This window comes from Epinephelus moara, chromosome 16 (genome assembly GCF_006386435.1).
Source record: "Epinephelus moara isolate mb chromosome 16, YSFRI_EMoa_1.0, whole genome shotgun sequence".
NCBI classification, from domain to species: domain Eukaryota; kingdom Metazoa; phylum Chordata; class Actinopteri; order Perciformes; family Serranidae; genus Epinephelus; species Epinephelus moara.
Genome location: NC_065521.1, coordinates 22,523,169 through 22,541,304, shown reverse-complemented (window position 1 = coordinate 22,541,304; position 18,136 = coordinate 22,523,169). Strand labels below are relative to the sequence as shown.

Sequence of the window (18,136 nt, the reverse complement as noted above, 5' to 3'; positions counted from 1 at the left end):
ATATAGCTGAATACCCAAGGGAACTTCGTAGACACCTCCTGGTTTGAGATTTAATAGAGCAACACCAAATAAATGCAATCTTGGGTTTTCTGATTTAATTTGGCCTTTCTATCATTCAGTTATTTTAGAAGAAGGCAAAGTAATTGAGCAGCTGACAAGACAGCAAGTTGTCAAGCATTTCATTCTTCCAATGAGATGACTGAGACGGTACTGAAAGAGAAGGCGGGCCCTGATGAGAGAGAAATTTTGTTGTGTTGTCCTTGTTACACAGACAACAAGTGAGGTATGGTCATAGTAAGTTATGGATTAGCACTGCTTTTTGGTTCCCTTCCTGTATTTGGGTCAGATCGTGTTCTCAACTTAAATGAACCAAGCACCTCTGCACTTGGAAGCAAACTGAGACCCAGGTTTTCAGACAAACTAGCATTTAAAGGAGCCTTCACACCACCCCGAACCAACCGGACTATCTGACGAAATGCACCATGGTTCGATTAAAATAGACCAAACAGCTCAGGTGTAAAAACACCCTTCTATCAGCTCTGCTAATTTCGTGCTCTCCACGCTTATTTCATTCCCATCTTCTTCCAGGTAACCGTATCATTATGGGAAAGAACCACGTGTTCCGGTTCAACCACCCAGAACAGGCCCGAGCTGAAAGGGAGAAGACGCCAACTGCCGAAACGCCTGTGGAGCCGGTGGATTGGACCTTTGCTCAGAGAGAGCTTCTGGAGAAGCAGGGCATCGACATGAAGCAGGAGATGGAGAAAAGGTATGAAGTCCATCCTTTTTGCTGTATTTAAATAAACTTGTAATAGTGTGTGTCGACTGATTTTGTGAGTGTCAGATATAAGTTGTAGAATACATCATAAATTGTGTTACAGATTTCACAATGTATTTTACTTATGTAGGCTCACTGAGATGGAAATCTTGTACAAAAAGGAGAAGGAGGAAGCAGACCAGCTTCTGGAGCAACAGCGACTGGTGAGTGCAAATAAGCTGAAATTTAATCAAACCCACTTTGTGAATTTTATGGATTCAGTCTGTTTTGTGTTATCATCATGCTAGAAGTTGTAGACAACTTTATAGTAACTGTAGAGTGGGTTTAAGAGGTATTAGGCCTTAACTTAATTCATGCTTTTTGCAAGTTAATCATATTTTGGCAGCTTATTGAGTGATTCAGTTTTTGTGATATTTTTTTGTGTGATTTTGAGTGAAATGTCATGAGTGGAATTCAAAGTTAAAGCATGGTTTTTCTATGGTTAAATACAATTGGAAAGTTAGTACTCGTTTTTGGATGATAGTTCCACTCGGCCCATTTAAATCTGACTAGTACTAATTCTCACTCTGAGCTCTGACACTTTTGAGATGTGCGTGTGTGAATCACACTTTTACTCCTAGCGCATGCCTGTTCTTCTTGCATGGAAGATTTTCTGGTTTGAGACAGACGAGCTTTTACTCGCCTTCCTCTTGAGTTTAACTGATTTTTCTGTAGCAATTTGATCGAGCGAGAATTAGACTGTAAAGCTTTCCCCTTTCCAAATCCCTGTTTTCACTTTTCTTGTGTCTTCTATAGTGGATCTGAATCTTGCAAAACAGCAACTTACAGTTACAGTTGATTTGACATGAAGATCAAAATTAATTTAAACCTGAAAAATTGATTACTGTTCAGTAACACATTGAAACACATGGCTTTGTTTTTATAAAGTTACGCTGCTTTTGCATGGTTCATGTTAATAGCATGTTTTCTTAACTCATTCAGTACTGGTTCTGGACTAAGTTGCAGTGTTTGCTGTTGAGCTGGTCAGCTTTGAAGTGGCTGTTGATTTGCTTGGATTAGATTTCTACTCTAGTTTTCTTGCTCTGTTTTGTCCTGAGTTTCATCTCTTCAATGCAGTTGCTGACATGTACAATGCATTGTGATAACAAAAATTTCTGCTGTAGTTTTTTGACAGATAGTGACAATGTGGTTTCTCATTGACTTCTTTGGCTACCTCTTTTTGCTAGCCTTACCTGGCATCTGTGTAGCACACTGAGGGCACGGCTCAACAACAGAGTTATCACTGCTTACAGTTGAATCAGTGAATCACAGACCTCTTCCATACTCTGGTGGTTTTATGTGCAGAGCTTCACGCACAGGGGTTCAGACTCCCAGCGACGTAACATGTCCAATTCTAGCAGTAGTTACAGTATCATACACAAGACCTGAATTATCTGTACCCAATGGTTGTGATCTGTAATGCACTTTGTCTACCAAAAAAAATGAGAAACTGCATTTTTCTTCCGACTAACATCTTTCTTGTAGTGGATTAACATTTACCCTCACTCCTGCCTCTCTTCTCTCTACTGGCTTTCTGATCAACTGCAAGAACACTCTGTCTTCTAACTCACTGCTAATACTAAAGCCACTCAAACCTTCTGGACTAAAGGGAGAAAGCTCCAAATCTACCTGCATGCATGCCTCTGTAGCATGTTTGGAATCCAGCTTTGAAATCACAAAATTTTCAATTAAGAAGAGGAATATCTCAAAACAATACAGAAGTGCTCCAATCAGCAACTATCCTCTAAGTGATATTTCTTTTCTAATCATGATAGACATGCTTTACCTTTACTTTTAATAACAATATGCAACATTGGGAACAACATTTTTAAAGCTGATATCCCCATTTCTGAGATGTGAAAAGCTCAGATTTTACAACAATGTTTTAATGAATATGAATTATTAATATCCATATCAGCATTTTACCAGAGAAAATATAAGAATGAGGATTGGACAAGCAAGAAAGTCAATGGAAGCCACTGTTTGTTGGATTTTCATTTGTTTTTCTACTTTTATTTTGAACATAATTCTGGATGGATTGATTCTGCATGTTGACATACATCTTGTACAGTAATGATGTATGCACAATATTTAAATAACATTATTACAGTGTAATAGTCATCTTTGGTAAATATCCTAAATCTCAAAAACTGCAAAAATCTGTCTAAGCCTTTGTATTATATTTGGATTTAACTTCAACTTAACTCATGTTTGAGGTTCCCATGTTGCATATTCATACCTTTATTCATTCTTTTTTTTAAAAAAAAAGACATCATTTCATCCTCTCTTTGATTTCCCATTTTAATTTCTCCTTTTGTTTTGGGAACCCTTTGGTTTGTTTCCTGTGTTGTTTTCTCAAGGATGGAGACTCTGATAGTGGGGATGACTCAGATAAGAGGTCTTGTGAAGAGAGCTGGAGGCTGATCACTTCCTTGAGGGAAAAGCTGCCCCCCAGCAAACTACAAACCATAGTGAAAAAGTGTGGATTACCCAGCAGTGGGAAGAGAAGGGAGCCAGTTAAAATGTACCAGATCCCTCAGCGGCGCCGCATCACCAAGGACTCCAAGTGGGTGACCATCTCTGACCTGAAGATCCAAGCAGTCAAAGAAATTTGTTATGAAGTAGCGCTCAATGACTTCCGCCACACACGGCAAGAAATTGAGGCACTGGCCATTGTAAAGATGAAGGAGCTCTGTGCTAGCTACAGCAAGAAGGACCCCAACGAGCGGGACTCGTGGAGGGCAGTGGCTCGAGATGTCTGGGACACTGTAGGGGTTGGTGATGAGCGCATTGAGGATGTCATTACCAATGGGACTCGACCAGGAGGGGTTGTTATGGATGACCTAAAGGTGCACATCGATAAACTTGAGGACATCTTGCAGGAGGTGAAGAAACAAAATAATATGAAGGATGAGGAGATCCGTGCTCTCAGGAACAAGATGGTCAAAATGGAAAAGGTCCTTCCACTCATCACCCCAGACAGCCAAGAAAAGCCTCCTGTAGGTGCTTCTACTGGCGCTGCTAGTGCTGCCACAATTCCAAGCACCCCAGAAGGAAAGCCTCCTTTGCCTGAAAAGCCTGATGTAGAGGATGCAGATTCACAAACAGGCCAAAGTACGGGAGAGGACTCAACCCTAAAGCGAGGTCATATGCGCTGGATGCGTCAAGAGCAGTTACGCCTCAAGAACCTCCAGCAACAAGAGATCTCCAAGCAGCTACGCCGGCAAACTGGACCACATCGCTTTATACCCCCAGAAGACCGCAAGCTGCGCTTCCCCTTCAAAAGCAACCCCAAGCACCGCAACTCATGGAGTCCCGGGACTCATATCATAATTACAGATCAACAGGTCATTGAGTTAAAGGTGCCCAAAGAAGCTGTAGAGGAAGAAGAGGGAGAAAGCCAAGCTGGAGAAGGACTGCAGTCTAGAGAAAAGCTAGCTGCTTCACTCATCCAAGTCACTCCCCCCTTGCCAAGCCCTTCGGTCCAGCGCAGGAGCAAAGACTTGGAGCAAAACTTAAGCCAGGGTCACAGGCATAACTATAGGAACAACCAGTCCCAGCAGCCCCATGAACGAGGCCGCAGCAACTCTTTTAATCACCGCCAGCGGCCCTCTGGCTCCATGGAGTCACTGCAGCAGTCTGAATGCAACAGGAGGCACACGCAAGCTTTCTACCAGCCCCGCCACCACCAGAACCAGCCACCATATCCCCAGCCACACCATCAACAACAGCCTTGCCACTACGATAGCATGATGTTTACGGATGGCAGATTCAATGGCTACCAGCAGTACCATCACATTGACCACGCTAACCATCCAATCAACTTTCAGGCACCTCCACGAATGCGCAGGCAAATGTCTGCTCCGAATCTAAAAGCCAGCAGAGAGACGGCAGTCTGAGTGGGACTTGTGGAATGAGGAACTAGTTTTTTTTTTTTAGTAGGCAAACACATTACAGATCACAACAGCTCAGAATCATGTGAGTCAAACGGCTCAGACCGACTGTGACTTTTGCACTTAATCGGTGTGTTATTGGTTGATCCAAAAGTATTGTATGTATTACTAGAAGACATTTTATCACTTTCATCATAATATATGCCGTTTTATCAGTTTTTGCTGCATTGTGTGCGCTGTCATCACTAGCATTGGGAGAGCTGTCTTAAGGGATTGAAGCCAACAGATGATAAAGGGACTTTTTTTTTCTTCAGAAGAGACATGCTGTGCCTACTCTACTCATTTTTTTCCAGCATGTGACAATTCATCAATCATGCTTTGATTTGCCAAAATTATCTTCATGGTTGAATTTCCGAGTTTACATCTTTGCCATTTTAGTATTGATTTGTCATGAATGTTTTTAGCCACTACAGTATAAACACATTGAAGTGTCTAATTCTCATTTCAAGACTTGTTGTTGTTGTTGTTGTAGCCTGAATTAGGAACCTAAAAACACCCTTTATTTATTTCATTCTGTGTACCATGTTACTAAAAGATGGAAGATTCACTTTTCTTTACAGTTTTGTGCCGTACCTCCATAAAACATTTTCATTGGCCTAGGTCTGGAATCAAAAGACCATTTTAAATTGTTTCTGGAATAACTTGATGCACAAGTCGATTGTGTGACTGCCTTTTAAATAGACTGAAATAGTGTTCAAAGAAAGTGGTATTCAAATGGTGCCTTTTTATGCACTAACCTTATTAATCCTGCTGTGCATTTAAAATTCAGTGTTGCCTTTTCCTTCTTTTTATTTCAGCACTCAAAGTTTCAACTAAAATTTGCAGAGGAAACTTTATACCTTGCCTAACCAAACTAACTTTTTAGCAATAACATACTGATTTTATTAAAATTATAAGTAAGCCTCTTGACTGCTTGATCCCCAAAGTTCCTTTTTTCTTTTTAAAATTTATTTCAAATATTTAACTGCCACCTACTTGTATTGTAGTTCTTTGCACTTCCTCAAGTCATGGATAATTAGTTAGTTAGTGAAGACACAAATTTAAATGTAAAGCAATAAGTTACCCTATTATTAATATCCCTGACAAACTACCCACAATTTATATATGGTATATTTCTCTCCAGGATGTTTCATAATAATGCTACGTTTTCTTTGAACCCTGGAGTTTACTAAAGACCCTATCAAATGTAAGAAGAACCACTATGCTGAAATGCTTGGAGATTTACCTAACTGGAAGACAAGTTCCACAAAATTCTGTCTATGAGAAATTTCCACTATGACCAGTCCAGAAAGTTCAAAATAATTTCCCATCTCTTCCTGTATGAACTACACATCACAAACTGAGCTCTGATATCATGCGGCCTTAAAATTACATTCTAGGATTTGTGGTTCACTGAGTAAGCACAGAGTTCTCCGTGTTTCCATTGGATGTCCTACAGAGTGTTGTCATGGCTCCCAAAGACTCGCTTTAAAAATGTTCAAGGGAGGACAAAGACTTGAAGCGTTTGCATAATGTTATTTGGGAGAACTATCCATGTCAAATGAGATTTTGAGAACTGCCTTGTTTTTGCTGCATAAACGCAACATACTCATGTAACCTGGACAGATCCATGAGAGTGATCTCTGAAATGAAATCAGTCCCTCATGTCAGTTTGTTTTGCTCCTGTGTTACAGCTGATGCTTATTTGACTTAGCAGCAAGTCTGCCTGTCAATCTGTCTTTTCTTTGCTGTGTTTGCAGCTTTAAAATAACCGAGTAATTATAACATAAACGTACCAGATGGCCTTCAAATCATTTTAGAGAAACTGTGACACTCAACAGCATGGGAGAGACCTTTGAGGACTATCAAAAAGTTCAACTTGGGTTCACAACGATGAAATAATTTTCTGTGTTTGTACATTAGTTTTGACAGTCTATATTCTGCCTTACTATGCTGTAACAAAAACCAAATGATACAATGACATATGCAAGTCTAGTCTCTCCACCCTGCACCTCATGTCTCTGACTATCTTTGCATGCGATAGCTTACATTTCTTCATCTTTAATAAACGCTCCATTGAAGAATGTTATTTAACATATGCGCTGGTGCTGATGGCGACCAGGGAAGCTGGAAAGTATACAACATCAAACGGACAGTGTGCAATGCGCTGTTCTTTTGGATTATACATATATGTCTGTGTTAGGTCTCAAAGTGTCTGAGTGTTGTACGTCTGCTTTGTGAATCTGCAATATCAAGTGCCTCATTGTGGCTGTGTACCAAGTTGTGTTGCTCTTTAATCAAGCACTTGGTGCAAACATACAAGTGCATATGTGAACAAGGTAAGAATATACTAAATCCCTGTGTTGGAGGATTTTCAAAGTATGACTGAAATAAAATGACATGCTCCAAGTGCAGTTATTTGTTATATATGGGTGGTATTTGTTTTTCACTGCCAATAATACAGTTTAGAGACAGAATCATATCTCACTGCACAGTACAGTAGTGACCACAACACCTCAGGTCAGGTTAAAGGCTTTGTAATTGCTTGAATTAACAGTTCTATTTTTATTTTATTCCTACAACATTCAGTTTGAAGCTAGCACCTATTATCAACAGTTGTATCCCTGGAAGTTGCAAAAAGCCTCATTATTAACCACTTATTATTACTGTAATCATTTAACAATACATCATGACAGTGTCCCACATATGTTTTGCTTTGCAGACAAACTCCCACATACTGTCTAACTTGCAAAAGAAATGAATTTATCGCAACATTTGGGTAACTAGACCTTCATCAGGGAAATAGTTTGTGACTAAGAGAAACCCTCTTAAGTAGTGAGTGACTGCATGTTTGCAACCAACCACATTCCCCATGTGCAATAGGAAGGCATAAATACCAAACATCAATTTACTGTTTGACAATCTTCACTATTGTACATGGAGATAGAGAGGTATTAAAGTAAAAATACTGTTAGTGGCAGTTGTAAAGGTACCCCAAAGTGTTGACATGAAACGGGTCCGCTCTTATAAACAAATGCTTAAAGCCCTAAAGGTTGAACTGCACTCTCAAAAAATAAATTTCCAAACCTGTAGGGCAAGTGAAAAAATAAACGGCATCAATATATAAATATATAATATAAATTCATAATAAATACAACAAGGCCTCTAGAAATTCCAGAGGGCCATGTGTTATATCTTAGATTGTCACATCGTAAATTAATGTTTGGCATTTATGGCTCCCCTCTGCATGTGGGGAATGTGGTAGGTTGCAAACTCGCAGCCACTCCCTACTTCTTTGTCACAAAACTGTTTGCCTGATGAAGGTCTAGTTACCCAACGTTGCAATAAATTTATTTATTTTGCAAATTAGACAGTGTGCGGGTGTTTATCTGCAAATTGTGACCTACTTGGCCCTCACTTAGGTACCTGTTTTGAAACAGATGTGTGAAGTGTTCTTTTGTTCTGAGGCACGTATACTTCCAACATGGGAGAGTTGGATCAGTTGGCATTTATGTCACTTCATTAACATGACTTCAGGCATTAAATTTTGCTTTTGCCATCTTTCAGCTCATTTGCCAAACTACTCCAAACACCATATTCACACTGTACATTATGATACACATTGTGTTACAGTAGCAGCTTCATTCAGAGGAATCCATTCAGTAAAACTCAATTTTTTTGTTGTATTTCCACTGGTTGTTTCAATGGAGAGAATTCAGCTGTTAGCTTGTTGGTAGGATTTCAGCAGGGAGGAGGTTAATGGCAGATGAAAAGGCGGCATTGTCTTCCCAGAAGACACTGAACAAACAGGGTGAGGTCATCGGGACCACAGCCTGTCCTGCTCTGATGATGATGGCGCCCCACATTGGATTTCAGTTGACTCAGCTTCCACCGGCACCTCTCCGCTTCCATTCCAGCCACTTCTCTCAGAATATAATACGACATTTCATTGTTTCACGAAGTTTCATTTCCAGAACATTGTATACTGATTTTAGAAAGAAAAAAAAACTTCTCAAAAAGTGAAAGTTTTTCCTTCATTGCATCGGCTCAAGGTTTTGAGCTACCCACTTAATTTTAGTATAGAGAAAGTAGAATTATTTTTGCTCATTCTTTGCTTATTTCTGATTTTATTTTTGGATTATATTGTATGCTTTTCTTATGAACAGTAGACTTTTGATTATTGATTGTGTAATATATCTTATCCTCACAGATTTTCAGGTAATCAATAGCTTTCACTGCCAGTGTTTTTCTCACAGTATATGCAGCATATAAAAGCACTGTAATATGTAAAGCTTTGATGCAGGCCTGAGAAGGAAAAACAGTCCAAAATTAATCTCAAGATTCAGGATTACGTTGTAAGTACATAGTGAAATTTGTCTTGGACATAAGGCTGGCACATGAAAATACATACAATGACAGTGTAGTAACAGATGTAAAGTGTATTCAAATATGTGCAACACAGCCCTTCATTTCACACCCTCCTTACATCCTGAGTTTAGGAGAATCACTGATACAGGGATTAAAGAGTCTTCTCCTGTGTTTAATTGGAACCCCATAGTGTCTACCTGATGGGAGCCATTACACATAATTACACATTGTATGTAATTGTAAACCCACTTTCATGTCACATTATTTACACATCGAGCTGCATGTATCCATTCATCATTCTGTACTTTTCTTGAATGTAGAAATAAAACAAGCAGCCTTATGGACTTTCAAAGTGAAGACTGTGCAGTAACACTGTGTATTTTGGGTTGGAATGTGGTGCAGATGGCTGGCTGAGTTCACCTGTTGTTGCCGCTGATGGAGAATTGTCCATGTCCTCTTTCCTTGTCCCTTTGTGTCGGTGTCCAGGTGTACGAGAGCAAATTGCAGGAACTACAGAAACAGGTGGAGACTATTTCTCTGGTAGCCGAGACACCTGATGAAGAAGAGCTGGAGGAGGAGGAGGAAGAGGAAGGTGTGTACTGTCAGTCTTAAGTCTTGCAGATATTTCTTTACTTCATGTATCGAAGCCCCAAAAAAACAAATGTAAAAATACACTGTATGTTTTCTTCCACGTTTCTGTCCAGAGCCTAAACTTCCAGGATGTGCGTATAGTATTTCCTGTTTAATAATCACAACAATGTAACTTCATTCAGATTAATTCAGATTTGTTAATATTGCCATACTAATTACTCATTAAAGGCATTAAGTCAAATTAGTCCATGAGTAAATATCCTCTAATTCCTTTAAAATAAAACATACCACTAATAATAAAAAACATTGTGCTTTGAAAAGGACCATACTTGTAGATTTTTTTAATCTTTTAGCCCTTTAACTACAAATTTTTCCAAAACAAGCAGTCTTCTGATACAAATGTCTTTTCGTTCTTTCCAGGAAGTACAACACATTTTGAGTGAGGGAGGACAAATCAGCTTTTTGCCTTTCTCCGACTTGATGGATGATATCGTCCTAATTTACTCCTGTGTTTACAAACACTATTGATTTCACCAAACCTTTAACAACATCAAATTGATTAACTTAGTCGTGTTATGCATTTCAAGTCATCTCATCCATCAAGGTACAACGATGTTTAGTCGAAATAAAATGGTTCATTGGAATATAGTTGTTAATCAAGTTGAGAGCAATAGCCGGTTCTGCTTCTGTGTTCTGAGGCTAAACTTTGCTTTGCATTTGGATGACAGACTGTGGAAACAACACAGTGTCCATATTTCCTCCCTATTTATCCTTAGGGTTTGATTTCCTAAAGTAGTGCTTGTGAATACTCTGCTTTTCTGCAGCCGACTGTAAGTTTTTATCGTGGAGGTCCCTGAACACATCATAAAGGAAATGTTTTCAGCACAGTCACTGCTTGCAAGAAACATTGACGTGTAGTTAAGATGACAAAATGTTCCACATGATGGATTATCTAGAAGTGCAGGCAGTAATGTAAAGTACACAGAGTTTGTAGTTGGGCTAAAACAAGTGAAACCACTGGTATGGTCTTTTTTGGGTTTTATTTGCGTTTACATTGCATGTGCGGGTGGGTGTTTGCATGTATGTTAACATCACCTGTGTCCCCTGTCTCCCTTCAGTGCCGTGGACTCAGCACGAGTTTGAGTTGGCTCAGTGGGCTTTCAGGAAGTGGAGGTACCATCAGTTCACCTCCCTCCGTGACCAGCTGTGGGGAAACGCAGTCTACCTGAAAGAGGCCAATGCCATTAGTGTGGAGCTAAAAAAGAAAGTAAGCAAAATTATTTTTCAGTTTAGCTTGTCATAGTTTTACATTGGTTAAAGGTCCAGTGTGTAGGGCTTAGGGGCATCTGGCTTTACAAAGGGACATTTCCATTTTTACATTGGCCTTTGAACTCCTACTACACGCTTAACATGTAAGAAAATTCAGTTTTGCGACCTCACCTCTCAATGCCATTAACTCCTGCACACTGGACCTTTTAGAAAGCAGGTTCACCAGCTTTGAAAATAAAAAGAAATTATAAACTTACTTTGTGTAGCACAAAATAGAAGAGTTTTAACCTGATTTACTGAAAACAAAATATTAAAATGTGAAAAAAAAAAAAAAACATTTGGAGACTTTATAAAGGAGAGATGTTAAAAGCTGAATGAAACGTATGTAAATTAGTGATCCTAAGTGTAGTTGTCCTCCAATATCGTACTTGCCTAACAGCCACATTTACAGAGGTGACTTAACATCATAGCCATTTAGCATCAGTTTCCGGGAATCTCCACCGTGAAGCAAGATGACGGTGTAATGATGTCATGAAAGACGCCGCAAGATCAATTGAGATCTCTGTTCAGCCCTGTGTGATGCTAGTGGTTGATTGAACTCAACACTGATCTTAAAACATAATGTGTGTTTGAGGTTGCAGAGGGCAATCCTTCACGTCACGCAGAGTGTTGACTCATTGTCACAGAGAGAAATTGAATTAGTTATGAACCAGAGGCTTGTCTGTGATGGTCCACCCTTCCCATCAGGAGACCAGTATGATTTACACTCTCATCCAGTTCCAGGCGCTGCATGATTGATAATGGACATGGGTCATCTGTCACAAGGAGATTTTCAGAGAATTTTATTTATCTTTTGGTTTCCGTCTGTAATTTATATCCAGTGTTGTTAATTGGTTTAGCGTTATGCCCCCAGAGGATGCTGGGAACAGACAGGCCACAAAATGGAGGGTGGTATGGATTTGTTTGACCTTTCAACCTTGGTGTTTTTGCAGTTAAAAAGAGCCATACTGGAAAAGACAGTGTGTGTCCCCTGAGGCTTTTAATTGACAAAAACTGTGTACAAAGGCTCAGTGCTCTCATGCGTGTTTCTTTTTCGTTGTTGACTTTGCTTGATGGTTTTTAAACTCTCCATTTTATTCTTCCCTTTCCAACCACGTTTCCAATTTTTCAGGTCCAGTTTCAGTTTGTCTTGCTGACAGACACTCTGTACTCTCCGCTGCCCCCTGAGCTACTGTCGCCAGAGCCAGAGAAAGAGCGTGACTCCAGGCCTTTCCCCCGTACAGTGGTGGCTGTAGAAGTTCAAGACCTGAAGAACGGAGCCACGCACTACTGGTCCCTTGATAAACTCAAGTAATGCTCATTCCTTAAACTAGTCAGCCTGTTGTCAGATCATTTCTAATGCCTTTACTTTCAGAATAAAATGTACAAAAAAATACAATAAATCATGAAATGGGCATGTGCACATCTCTTTCCTCCATCCATTAGGTGATCTATATATTGCTTTTATGCTTCTCATTAATGTTAAGTGCGCTCTGTCGTCATTTGCAGGCAGAGGCTGGATCAGATGAGAGAGATGTATGACCGTGCTGGAGAAATGGCCTCTGCAAACCAGGAGGATGGCGAGGGCAGTCTCACAGGAAATGACCCCTTCTATGACCGTTTCCATTGGTTTAAACTTGTGGGGAGGTACGTAACACAACTACAGAAAAAATACACACAATACTGCACCTGTTCCTGTGGTTAATCATCAAACATCCTGTTTGAATGCTGTTTGTTGCCTGTTTGGGTTCTGCGTAACAAGTTTTGTTTTTGTGGCTTCACTCAGTCAGCTTTTGTGATCCATTTATTTAAGATGAATCTGTGCATTTACTTCCATTCTTCATTGTCATGGTCAAATTCTGTTCCACAGATTTATTTTCTGTCATCAGAGTCATGTGTATCAGTGGCATCAAATGTTTTGGCATCATTTATGTCTTGTGTTTTTTTGTTTTCCATTACAAATCTTTCATTGTAATTATTTTGTTGTTTTCATGTTTATAATTTTATTATTATTTTTAATAATATTTTATTTTATAAGATTTTATTTGGTTTACTTGAATTTATGTCACTTATCAGTACCCTTTGTGTATTTATTCATATTGTTTTGACATCACATTTGATTTTTTTGTTTGTATGCTTTTTTTAAATCATAAATTGTCTCATTTTCATGTATCTGTTGTATCATTTTGCTGTGTCTGTTGCCATTCTCATGTCAATATTCCTTCCAGTTCATACAAAAGCTTGTAAACAACATGGCGGATTTGGATAACGTAGAATTGTGTGGCATTTTGCATTTCATCCTCTTTCAGCCAGCGTACATTAGAAGATTTATATGTTAATCCTTTTTAAAGTGGCATTTCAATTTGGTCTAAAATAGTCATGTTTCTATAAACTGCTGTGACACCTGGCAGCTTCTTGTAATACCTGCTCTTTATTAAATGAATCCCTCTGTTGCATTAGCAATAGCTTCAAAATAGTAGTATTATGAAAAAAATAATATTCTCAATTGATTTGGTTTTGCTAATCATCAAATTACCACCGGGCAGAAAAATGTAAGCACGTGTCATCTTTACCAATGAATGTACGACTACTGTTGGTGGTTAATTACTTTGCAATTTAATGATTAAAAAAACATGCTTATCTTTTTTATATTAGTACGTGGTTCTCAGGGGTGTAGAGCTGCCGGAGTGCACCGGAATGACACTTTTTCCTCATGTGAGGAAATAGAATATTTTACTTGTCACTGTGAACAGTGGCCACATAACCTTTAAAGGAGCCACAGCTTAACAGTGCATATGCATCATCGGTGCACTGTGGGCCTTAAACATATAGCACTACACCCCTGATGATTCTTTTTTATTTGTTGTAGGAAACTGTCAGACAACCTACCATTTGTGAGAAAACACTGCCAAAGTGAAATGCCACATCTGAGCTATATTTAATGAGGTGGCCTGTTTAACTCTTCTATCACTCCATTGTTACCTTTCCTTGGTTCTTGCCACTGTTCCCCAAACCACCAACCTGCTCAGCTCCCCCATCTTCCACGGTTGTGTTAACGAGCGCCTGGCCGACCGCACCCCTTCACCTACCTTCTCCACCACTGACTCGGAGATCACAGAGATGGCGGACGAGCGCCAGAGCGAGATGTCCGACTTGATCGACGATGAGGCTTTCGTGGATGACACCAGCTCAGACGCCGGCACCGAAGAGGGCTCGGACATCTTCAGCGACGGCCAGGACCCCTTCTACGACCGCTCCCCCTGGTTCATCCTGGTGGGAAGGTTGGTGACTGGCAGTGGCATTCCCTCGTCCTCCACACGCAGGCTGGGACATGAGTTTGGGCGGATGATGGCTTGGTTTAGTGTAGTGTAGTTGTCCTGTAAAAAGTATGAAAAAAATGCAAAGTAGTGATGATTAACATTTTATAAAACAAGCTTGGATGAATTCATGTTAAGTGTTTGTCTGAAGATGTTGAAATAGAAGGACAGTCTGATGCTGCACTTAACAGCAGTGTTCAGTAGATGTTTAGGCAGCAGTATATACTGTACGAGACAAGATGTCCTTTTAGGTTTTGTTTTGGTCTCTGGCACATCAGAATCTTAAAAAAGATGTGAGCAAATACTAAAAGCATATCCCTTATTAATTATCAGTAAAGCCCTCCTTGGTGAAAGAATAATTTCAGAATCAGATCGTGTATTCATAGCAGCTTTGCAGAGATAAATTGGACCAGTCTTGGATTTAATATGATTAGTCATGCCTCTGTGCTCTCAGGCCTGCTTTGTGTGAGTTACTTTTAATTTAGACTCGGTTCCTAAAAATTGAAAAGCCACCATCCCTTTCTCTCCCACTCCTCCCAGTGTGATGTCTCATCCCCTGCCACATCACAGCGCTGACTGTATTAACTCCCATCTGTGTGTGAACTACATGTATTCTCTGTGTCTAAGTTGATTAGCTGTCTGTCATTTTATTTTATTTTTTTTAATACTTTATACCTTGTTTGATTTTTTTCTTTGTTTTATTTCATTACATAAAGACATTTGTTTTTATAACCTTGTTTGTTTTAACATTGCTCCTGGGATTTATTGTAGATACTATTAACTCACTGGTAGTCGACAGTCACATAATCATGCTTCTTTGTGTTTGTATTAATTCATTGTCAGGGTGGAATAATGTGCTGCAGCCGCATTTGAAATCACAGCACACGTTGTACCGAGGCTGTTGCCTCAGCGCTCTAAACGTCATAGCTGAGTAATTAACAGTGTGTGCCAGTCTTAGATCAATGCAGGCAACGAGCCAGCCAGACTGCAACAGTCATAGCTCAGCTACCTCGTCACTGTGACTTCAGAGATTTTACAGATTGATATCTCCCCCGCCTTGGCCTTGAGCCTCCCAGCAGAGGGAGAGGAGGGAGGGGGGACAGAGAAAGAGTGGGTCACCCGGGGTGCAGCAAAACAAATCAAGCCCCACAAAACAAAATGTCAGTGAGTGTGTGAGTTAGAGACTAACATCGCCATAATACGACACAATAAACCACTCCTTTACAGCCTTTACTGCTGCATCCCAGGCGATCTGTCATCACCCCGTCACGCAGTTTAAAAATACAGAGGAAGGTTAAACTGCTGCTGATTTCAGTGCCCTGAAGCAATTATAATTACATGTTCACTTTTTTCTCATTTGTTTTGGTTTTGCTCATTCCTTAACATAACTGTCACTAATATTTTATTGGATGTTATAGTAGTCATTAATATATGCTAAACGCTGGAGATGTTTGTGCTTATTAAAAGATGTTTGAATCATTGGTAAGGCATAATTATCACTCAGTAGATAATGTAGAGCTATCAGGAAATTGTCTCTATGTAACTACTCTGATATGTCTTTTGAAAATTTATATCTAATTTGCTTGTAATAGGCTTAATTAAATGCAACAGATGGCTGTTATGTAACAAACAAAATATGCACTATAACAAAAACAACTTTAATGTCCTCTGGATGGAAAGACTGCAGTCGTTCCACACTGCGCCAGATTCAGATTCTCACGTCTCTCTCTTTTCATTTTTACTCTCAGAGCTTTCGTGTACCTGAGCAACCTTCTCTACCCTGTGCCACTGGTGCACCGTGTTGCCATAGTAACAGAGAAGGGCGAGGTGCGTGGTTTCCTACGTGTGGGGGTCCAGGCTATAGCTGGTGAGTAATTAATGAGATTGATGAGCAAGACTGTGAGGTTCTTTATGCACAGGCTACGTCCTGCTAATCAGCTGTGTGATGTCTTTGTGAAGCAGACTGTTTATCTTTGTTATCTCACAAACTTTCAGAGAAATAACATGGTTGTTAGATGGAGAAGAGCCCTTAAAAGGACATACACTATTGCTAATATTCAGATACAGAATTATATTTAACTCAAACCAAGTAGCTGGATAAATGTCTCTTGAAAACTTTTTGAAAAGCAGCCGATCTGGTGGCAAAGAGAAGATTCCCTTAGATTCTCGTTGTATTCCTTTTGATTTGCTTTGACAGTTTAAGACAGCCATATCTGTGAAAGACCCTGATAAAAGTATGGTTTGTCTCTTTGTAGCTGACGAGGAGGCCCCAGACTACGGGTCAGGAGTTAGACAGTCGGGAACTGCCAAGATTTCCTTTGATGATGAGTACTTCAAAAAGGTAAGCCCTGAGTCAGATGAAAGAAATTTTGAACAGACTTTCAGTCTGTCTGCGTGAGAGAGTGGGTGTATAATATTTGGGTTAAAACATGAAGTCAGCACAGGAAAATGTTTTTTGTTGAAGTTTTTTACTGTTTATTCATCTCCTATAGCCTTACTCCTTATTCATGCAGTATTGCTCAATAATATAGAAACACCTTCACACAGGTTTGTTTGTTTTCTGTCTATCAGCTATATACTGATGTCTTCCTCCTCTTCCATCTGTCTATTCAGAATGACTTTCCCTCCACGGTTATGACCCGCTCCGGCATGTCCCTGGAAGAGCTGCGCATTGTGGAGGGTCAGGGCCAGAGTTCAGAGGTCATCACACCCTCAGAGGAGCTCAACAGAATCAATGACATGGGTACGGCTGTCAGACCTTCACCTCTCCACTCGTAAATTTCGACCTCTCAGCCCAATGGGAAACACACTTGGCAGATGGTCCTGTTGAATGCAAAGGAGGGCTTCAAATGTATAGTCATGGAAATGAGACTGAAGCAGTGTTTTTTTCCTTTTACTTTGTGAAGGAATGTTTCTACAAATCACAACCTCGATAATATGCAGAAACCAGTCTGATGGTATTGTGCCGAGCTTAGAATTCATATGCAGATTGCCGAGCACAGCCGCAGGTGCAGCTGATTTCCAGTAAATCACAGCTCGAGTCCTACTAACCTTCCCCTGTGGCTTTTCTTCAGACCTCAAGCTGGGTAACATCGCAGACACCAAGCTGAGTTGTGGTGACGGTCTGGCAGGCCAGCTGGAAGTGGGCAGCATCTTTACCTTCCGTGTTACCGTGCTCCAGGCCAACGGCATCCCGCCGGAGTACGCAGATATCTTCTGTCAGTTCAAGTGAGTACACAGTCCTCAAAAATAGAATCAGTCAGGTTGGCCTCACGTCCTTTTAAGTCTTAAAATGTCTTGAACATGTTTCCTAATAAAAGGCCTTAAAAAGTATTCAATTTTCTTAAATTCAGATTGGATGGGTCCTAAATATTTTTGAGTCATGTCACTGCAAGAATTTCCAAACCAAAGTTGATGGGAGAAACTATTCTAACACAACACCTGCATGCACACAGTGCTCCTATTTTCACCCCCTTCTACACATTTAGATCACACAATGAAACTGCGTCATTAAATTAAGGCCTTGTTAGCCAGCCTGTTCACAAGTTTATTCTTTCTGTGCGGAGCAAAAACACATAGTATCATGAGTGTCATTTTACTCTACTGTTCATTTTGAACTTACACCAGTGTGTTTACTTGGTCTTGGAAGGTGTATATTTTCACTGTTGGTGTGTATTTGCGCCCTAAGTTTGGTCTAAAATTGCATTTAGGTGGTATTAAAAAGGTCTTAAAAAGTCTTATACTTAACTTGATACCCGTAGACACCCTGGTCTGTAGTAACTTAAATCTTAATGTCAAAGCTG

At 39.9% G+C, this 18,136-nt stretch overlaps 1 protein-coding gene across 12 annotated transcripts in view; it reads left to right on the top strand.

The window, feature by feature from the left end:
- Nucleotides 1–18,136, top strand: part of kif1b (kinesin family member 1B) — a 64,783-nt gene that overhangs the window by 32,516 nt on the left and 14,131 nt on the right. For 6 of the 12 annotated variants that reach the window (XM_050063926.1, XM_050063922.1, XM_050063925.1 and 3 more), the window contains 11 exons: nt 589–769; nt 909–981; nt 9,604–9,709; nt 10,827–10,975; nt 12,149–12,327; nt 12,526–12,663; nt 14,046–14,297; nt 16,082–16,200; nt 16,589–16,674; nt 16,947–17,076; nt 17,408–17,561. In XM_050063926.1, coding sequence (XP_049919883.1) covers nt 589–769; nt 909–981; nt 9,604–9,709; nt 10,827–10,975; nt 12,149–12,327; nt 12,526–12,663; nt 14,046–14,297; nt 16,082–16,200; nt 16,589–16,674; nt 16,947–17,076; nt 17,408–17,561 — 1,567 coding nt within the window. Of the gene's footprint in view, nt 1–588; nt 770–908; nt 982–3,177; nt 7,164–9,603; nt 9,710–10,826; nt 10,976–12,148; nt 12,328–12,525; nt 12,664–14,045; nt 14,298–16,081; nt 16,201–16,588; nt 16,675–16,946; nt 17,077–17,407; nt 17,562–18,136 lie in introns of those variants that run through there. The other 6 variants (XM_050063929.1, XM_050063928.1, XM_050063927.1 and 3 more) reach the window with 2 other exon arrangements.